At 33.8% G+C, this 8,321-nt stretch overlaps 1 protein-coding gene across 1 annotated transcript in view; it reads right to left on the bottom strand.

Annotated features, from left to right (window-relative positions):
* The window catches only part of SYCP1 (synaptonemal complex protein 1), a 131,005-nt gene that overhangs the window by 104,892 nt on the left and 17,792 nt on the right, over positions 1 to 8,321 (bottom strand). The window contains 4 exon segments of the mRNA XM_017869585.1: positions 2,846 to 2,954; positions 4,237 to 4,310; positions 4,913 to 4,982; positions 6,184 to 6,242. Of these exon segments, the coding sequence (XP_017725074.1) occupies positions 2,846 to 2,954; positions 4,237 to 4,310; positions 4,913 to 4,982; positions 6,184 to 6,242 (312 nt within the window).

The raw sequence follows: 8,321 nt of genomic DNA, 5'->3' as shown, positions 1-8,321 counted from the left end.
TATATATATATACACACAAATTGGAATACTGTTCAGCCACAAGAAATAATGAAATCATATAAAATATTATTGTTATCTGCTTAATTTTTGATAATTAATACTCTTTAGGAACCAACTATTATTAGCAAGTGACAAAATAAATTAGGTAATATCAAGCAAACATTAAAAGAAAACAAAATTAGTTGATCATAATTAATTTAAATGAATATTTCTAGGCAGGATGGAGTAGTTAGTAGCATACCAACTCTCACGCTGGAAACAACCAGAAAAGACAGAATGACATAAAAGGACTAAATGGGATAAGATTCTTAAAAGAAAACTGCTGAAAGTGAACTGATAAAGTACAACTGACATCTGCCGATCTGGGTATAAACAAAAGACTAAGATGCTGTCTTAACCCAGGCAGAGGCCTGTTGCTAAGGAACAGAAAAGCCAGCTTACTTTTGAGAGGTCTCAAAGAGCTAAAGAAACAAAACTGAAGACTTGAAAAACCTTATATACTTGGCCAGTTTCCTTTCATTTAGCTCAGTCTCTAACTGGATTCAGATAATCAGCCCAACACACACCCAATTTCTCTCTAGCAGAGAAAAGACAACATCTTTGGGAAGCTCCAAGATTTTTCTTATTACAATGTACAGAATTTAATTTTAAAAATTACTGGGCACACCAAAGGATAAGAACAAATGCCCAAAGAGCAAAATAAAAAAGTAAAAGTAAAAAGAAAGAAAATCAAATAGTGGTTGCCAGAAGCTGCAGGAAGAAAGGAATGGAATGTTATTTTTTAATGGGTACAGAGTTTCCATTTTGCAAGATGAAAAGAGTTCTTGGATGGTGAGTTCTTGGAGAAGACAGATGGTGGTTATGGTTGCATAACAATGTGAACATACTTAATGCTGCAGAACTAGACACTTAAATATGATTAACATGGTAAATTTTATGTCACACTTATTTTCCCACAGTTTTAAAAAAGAAACAATAGAAATAAACCAACAGATGAGACATATATTAAAATAAACAGAGAATAGCTATAAAATATCAATGATGAATATATATTTAAGAGGTGAAAATGAGATTTTAAAAGAGGAGAAAACTTAACCAGAGAATTGAACTCTTAAGTAATCAAATGGAAACTTCAAAATGAAAAATATATGATTCATTTAAAGTAAAGAATTCAGTAGATGGGTTTAAAGCAAATTAGACACATCACAGGCAGGATTAGATAACAGACCAGTAAAAAATATCCACACTGAACACAGAGAAAAACAAGTGGAAGATACATACATATGGGAAACAATGAAAAATCACTTAAATGAACACATTTCAGTGGGTATGAGTCTACAGAAATCATATAGAATTATAGCTATGTATTACTTTTTTCAGTTTATAAGATTAAATATTATTTCATTTATCCAACTATTGAACTCATATTATGTGCATAACAATATACTAGGCACTATAGTTACAAAGATATTTAAAACCCAATCCCTCCTCAAGACACTTCTAGTCACAGGGGACAGACAAACAGGTAATGCTTATGCCATTACTAACAATTTAGCCAACAGACTTGGGGTGGAGAGAAGAGATTCATTCTGAGCAGAGGTAGTAGCCAAAAGCATGGGGTGGGATCGAAAGATCACAAAATATAGCTGAAGTTAAATTATTTCAATATATCTGGAGAATATCACATAGTTATGACAGTAAGATGAAATTAGCAGGTATAGATTGGCAGAAACCAGATAATTATTTGCCATGTGAAGAAAAGAGAATGTTTTGAAGAACAGAAAAACATAAGATCCCTATAATGTTCTGCAAGGTGCATGGTGTTTCACAAACACTATGCCTTCTAAGTGTCCTGCCTTTTGGAAAAGTTTGAAAAATATTCACTAATAAGACAGTCTAAACATGACACAACACTCAGGATCCTTCATAAAGGGATCCAAATCTTTTACAATTTCATCTGCCTGAGTTCAATAAGATATTGCCACACCAGTCAGTTTACTAAAAATATACCCTAACATTCCTACTTCCATGACTTGCACAAGCCATTTATTCCACCTATATTGTCTCCTCCAGTTCACTGTCTACTAAACTTTTAAACAGTTCAACAGTTTTTTCCTACTGCCTTTCTAAAGGTCTCTCTCTGGGAAAAATTAGTAACTCTCTCCATCGTGCTCCCATACGATTTGTTCATTCAAAAAATAATTTTTGCTAGGCACAGTGGCTCATGCCTGTAATCCCAGAACTTTGGGAGGTTGAGACAGGTGGACCACCTGAGCTCAGGAGTTCAAGATCAGCCTGGCCAACATGGCGAAACCCTGTCTCTAAGAAAATACAAAAATTAGCCGGGCATGGTGGTACACACCTGTAGTCCCAGCTACTAGGGAGGCTCAGGCAGGAGAATCACTTGAACTCGGGAGGCAGAGGTTGCAGTGAGCCAAAATTGTGCCACTGCACCCCAGCCTGGGTGATAGAGTGGGACTCCATCTCAAAAAATATATATTATTAATTTTGAGTGCCTTATATGTGCCAGGCACTGTTCTCGACACTTGGAATGCAACAAACAGTTTCAAGTCAGTGAACAAAAAAGACAAGGTCTCTGTCTTTGTGGAGCATATAGTTGAAACATTTGAAAAAGGTAACAGCATGGAAAAGGGAAAAGAAGAGTATATGTATTTTACAAAAGCTTCCCAGATTAATCTATTATGCCCTCCTCCAACCAAACCAACTCAGATTGAGAATTACAGTACTAGAAAGCATTAAAACAAACTTGTAATGAAAGCCAACATTTAGAACATAACAAGAGGAATACATAAGGTACATTATACTATCTTATATAAATTCTTACTTGTCTTTTCCTCTAATTGATTAACTTTATCTCTGGATTCCTCTAGCAGAAATGTTAAATCTTTCATTTTATTTTCTTTCTCAGTGATTTGGATCAATAGGAGTGACACCTAAAATATTTAAATAATACATTATCAATATAAAAAGTTAAATATGACATCTTAACATTTATAATACCTACAATTATTTTATGTACTCATCTACATGCTTTTCAGCTGGTCCACTTAACCCTCCTACGCTGGTCTCTACTCCCTGGCAGCCGATGTAGTCAGAGAACTGGCCCTATTATCTTTGTAAGAGACAGTGGCATATCAAATTGAAAAAGGCAATCTCTAAACATGGGTATTCCAGGCACAGGGATGGGTGGGGGTATATATAATGGAAAAGTCAACATATATAATGGTAAGATTCAGTCTGTCTTTGCTATCCTGCCCAATCCAGCTCCAGAATGCCATCAGCCAAGTTTGTATCCGCAAGCAAGAATTTAGAAAGCCCCAGCAAAAAAAATTGTTACAAATAATGACATTTAGGAGTCCTCAGCAAAAGCAGTAGCTGGCCATGCCATCATTTTACAAGGAAACCCAACAATCTGTAAGCTCTGCCCATGCACCTAGAACACCAAAAACCATTTTAGTACTTCACTCTATTTTGTAGTTTTATTATCCTCTCTGTACTGTGAATTAATTTTTTAAATTATTAAGCAGATATCCCTGTTAACCATGTTAGAAGACATCTTGTGGCAAATCAGACAAGAAAAACTGCAAATATAGTGAGAAATAGAAGAGGATTCTATTATAGATATTGCTTTCCATTTGAGAAGCAGAAGACTTGAAACTGATAGAGATGGCATAATAATAATCTGAAACATTCTTGTGAATGCCAAAGGATATAGAGTTAACATTTTCAAGTCTTCCACTACGTGACATTAATATAAAAAAGCATCTGTGTCTTGTTTTCTTAGGCTAAAAAAGAAAAAAGAAAGAAGCAACAGAATATTTTAGTTCCTCTTCATTGGTATTACGAATAGCACATTTCAAAACAAACTGCAAAATGTAAGTTGAGTAGTCAATGATCATTTATACATTTTATGAAGCTTTGGTCTGAGCAAAGGTTCTCACAAAATAATATATTTTGAGGCAATATCCTATTACTCACTGATATAGATATTATAGAATAATAATTAAAACCCAAAAAAAGCTAGAGTGAGTACATATTTGAGTCAACAAAAATTAAGTGAGTCTAAAGGTTAAATATTTAGATATGTATAATGTTAAAATTCTCTCACAGGAATTTATCATACATTCAGCAAATATAAACTTCTTTTGAAATTTTAAGTATTTAATGAATTAGCAAACATAAAGAATACAAAGAGTTGTTTTTTTTTAAAAAAAACTGCTTTTCCTTGTCATTTACTTCCTTCTTGTATTCTTGTTCAAGGTGTTGGATTTTTTCATAATCTTCCTTTACTTTAAAAATAAAACAAATATACTGTAATGTCATAACATAATTGTATCACATTTCTATTACAAACAAAATTTAAAGTTTATTTCACCTCTTTATTTATCTCTAAATTATATTAAACTCTAAAAGTTTGTAATGGGTTAAAATTGCTGTTTTCATCCTTATTTTCTGTTTAGTAAAATAGTAAATATAAATAATATCAGTTACAATAACCTAAAATTTTACAATTCTTATATATAAAAGTTTATTCTCTAAAACACACTAATCTGAAACAACAGGTTTTAAGTATATATAATATGATATATATAAAATCATTTTAACATGCATACTATATACCAAGATATGTAAAAAGAGACCAAATCACATTCTAAAAAATATATAAAATTAGTTTGATTTCATGAAAGATGTAGTTTTAAAGCCCAAAACTATTTTTAACAAATATTAATTCCCTGCCACATTCCACAAGATTTAGAGGGCTTACAGAAATAAAGAAAATAGAAAATAGTTGAGAGCATCAGGCAAAAGAGATGAAAACATTAATGGAATCCAATACAAATATAAATAGCAAAATGGTAATATAAAAATTAAGTAAGATCCCTATCCCTACACTTAAAATGCATTTCCAGTCTGGAATTCTCAGCTTGCACACGAAGCTCCTCAAAAGCTGTTATCATTTTCTGAAATATAAAGTTTAACTTTTAAGAATCACACTTAGATTTTTTCAAATAGCTTTCTTCAAACTATGAAAATATTATCAAATTTGTCTCATGGGATCATTAAATTTAAAACCACACAATTTGGAATAATTAAAACACTGTAATTTGAATTACTTACTAAAAATGTATTAAGAGGGCCTTATGTTAGTTTCCAGGTGCTTAAATGCACTGGCAACATGTTATACAATACAAAACAGCAGCAAATGGATTGTTGGTACACCAGTTATTTACTTAATAGCATGTATCAAAATCTGTAATTTTATATTTATTTGTGCTTATTTATTTATGTCTTCTCCACTAAAGTGAGGCCTCTCAACATGAATCCGAAGTTACACTTCCATCACCTGGCAGCATGTGTTCATTCAGCATTCAACAAATCTTGCTTTGTAAAATCAGGTTAATTAATTAATTAATTAATTACTGAGTGCCTATTATGTGCCAGGAACTGTTTTAGGCAATAGGGATAGAAGACAAAGTTTCTACCCTACTGGAACTTATAATAAAGTATAAAAAAGAATGCAAATACACACACACACACACACATATATATCAAATAAATGCCAAGTAGCTTTATGTGCTCTTAAGAAAAGTTAAATGAGGTGGATATATATAGAATAAGCAAATAGAAATGTTAGATAAAGTATTAAGGGGAGAATAACAAAAAAGAAGAATGAACTTTAAAAATGTGCATAAGACCTTAGACATAAAAGTTCTGAAAAAGGTACAAATTCAAAGAACCACCATCAGAAAGAGCTTAGCAAATTTGAGAAACATAAAAGAGTGACTATAGCAGAAAAGCAAAGTGAAGAATGACAGGAGATGAGAAAAAAAAGGTAAACAGAAGCCAGACACAGATGAATAATACTTTATCTGTTTTCAAATTAATGGTTATATGTAACAATGTGCTGATTTCTGACAAGAGTCAGCAAATATTTGATAAATTAAGTGATGTCACTAACATGTAAATCAAAAAGCTACTACATAACAAAACATTAATGCTCATAGTATAGAACCTTAGGAATTTTATTAGTGATACAATAATATATCAACAAATAAATAATCATCTTTTCAGTAAGAATAGTTGTCCATATCTTTGTGGTAATCACTATAATTTGCTTAGAAATTTCTATGTTTAAAATACTCAGATTTCATTAACACTCACCTCAATGTTATTATTTAGATCCATATAAACTTGCCTGGTTTCTTCCCGTTCATATTCATCTGTTGTTAATACAAAAATTTCAAAATTAAATTTTAAAATAAGGTATCAACAAGACAATGCTCAAAATGCCTCCGGAAAACATTAAAATATTTAAAATTCTGTGTTAATGATGAACATTGGGTTATCTAAATCATTACTGGGTCTTTTTAACTTGCATCAAAAGCTGTTTGGGTCCAGTCTGGTGTGAAGAAGCTTAGAAGTCACTGCTCCATCCTAAAGACAAGTAAAAAGCTGAACAAACTAAAAAATTAACAACTCTTCTCAAATCTTAAGAGAAGTAAAGTCGCAGGGCAAACTACTACCCCAAAATTGGAGAGACAGGCAAACACAGAGAGAATCACAACTTACCAGGGCAGAAACCCATGAGCAGAAAACTCTGTGGGCACCAGAGTCAGGGAAAGAAAACCTGAACTATAATTGATGCATTGCTGGAAATTCAGTGTAAACAAATCTGAGAGATACACTCTGTGGAAACTGGGTGTGGTGCCTCATGCCTGTAATCTTAGCACTTTGAGAGGCAGAGATTGGCACGTTGCTTGATGCCAGGAGTTCAAGACCACCCTGGCCAATGTGGTAAAACCCCATCTCTACTAAAAATACAAAAATTCTCCAAGCATGGTAGCACATGCCTATAGTCCCAGCTACTCATAAGGCTAAAACATGAGAATCGCTTGAACCCAGGAGGCAGAGGTTGCAGTGAGCTGGGCAACAGAGCAAGACTCTATCTCAAAAAATAAAAATAATAAAATTTCTGTGGAGAACCAGTCATCAGAGAGGGCCCAGATTCTTGTGAGTTTTACCTTCTGGAGCTCTACCAGGTTTCTCACAATGAACATAGGAAAAACATCCCCTTGTGCTTCTGGCAGGAAAAGCCATTTTGAACTATGCCAATGTGTCCTGTTCTTAACAAGGCCTCCCTTGGGAGAGAAAAATCTGTTGGAAATTTGTCAGAGCCTAACTAACCTGGGGGAAGGGAAATACCCAATTCCAGACAGCTCTAGCCCTCCATGTGAAGTAAGGAAAATATCCAACTCCATCCCCCTCTAGCCTTCCACATGGAAAATGGGAAATTCCCGACTGCAGCCCACTCTACCCACCCTGTCCCATCTAAGGAGGAGTGGGATGCAAGGGCTGAGAAGTATTTATGAAGTTCATAGTCTGGAGGCAAAATTTGCTGAAAAACTGAGACCTAACTATAGGTCTATGGAACAATCCTCCCCCTATACTTTACCAGCACATTACAACAATTCCTTTACCCGGTACATCATGTGTAGCTATCCAAAACAATAAAAATACAAGCATACTAAAAGGCAAAAAATACACTTTGACAAGACAAGACAAGCATCAGAACCAGACTCCAACACAGTTAAGGATGTCAGAATTATCCCAGACCAGTAATTTAGAACAACTGTGATTGATATACTAAGGGCTCTAGTGGATAAAGTACACATCACACAAGAATAGCTAAGCAATTTAAAGAGATAGGTGAAAATTCTAAGAATGACTCAAAACAAAAATGCTACAGATCAAAACCACTGTAACAGAAATGAAGGGCTTGTGGGTGTGGGGGCTCAGGCCCATAATCCCAGTCACTCAGAAGCCTCAGGCAGGATGATTACTTGAGGCCAGGAGTTGGAGACCAGCCTAGACAACATAGAAAGACCTTGTCTCTAAAAAAAATTAAAACGAATAAATGAAGGGCTTATTAGTAGACTAGACACAGCTGAGGAAAGAAATCTTTTTAAGTTGAAGATATTTCAACAGAAACCTCAAAAACTGAAAGGCAAAGACAGAAAAGACTAGAAAGAACAGAACAGAATATCCAAGAACTGTGAGACAACTACAAAAAGTGTAACGGGAATAACAGAAGGAGAAGAAAGAGAAAAAGGAACATAAAAAAAAAATATTTGTAACAATAATGACTGAGAATTTCCCCTAAGTTAATGTCAGACACCAAATCACAGATCCAGGAAGCTCAGAGAACAGAAAGCAGGATAAATGCCAAAAACACTATACCCATGCATATTACATTCAAACTACAGAAAATCAAAGATAAAGCTAGAGGAAAAAAACATTTT

This window comes from Rhinopithecus bieti, unplaced genomic scaffold (genome assembly GCF_001698545.2).
Source record: "Rhinopithecus bieti isolate Rb0 unplaced genomic scaffold, ASM169854v2 scaffold_3040, whole genome shotgun sequence".
NCBI lineage: Eukaryota > Metazoa > Chordata > Mammalia > Primates > Cercopithecidae > Rhinopithecus > Rhinopithecus bieti.
Note: the sequence above shows the minus strand (reverse complement) of the source record. Positions and strands in the feature narration are given on the sequence as shown.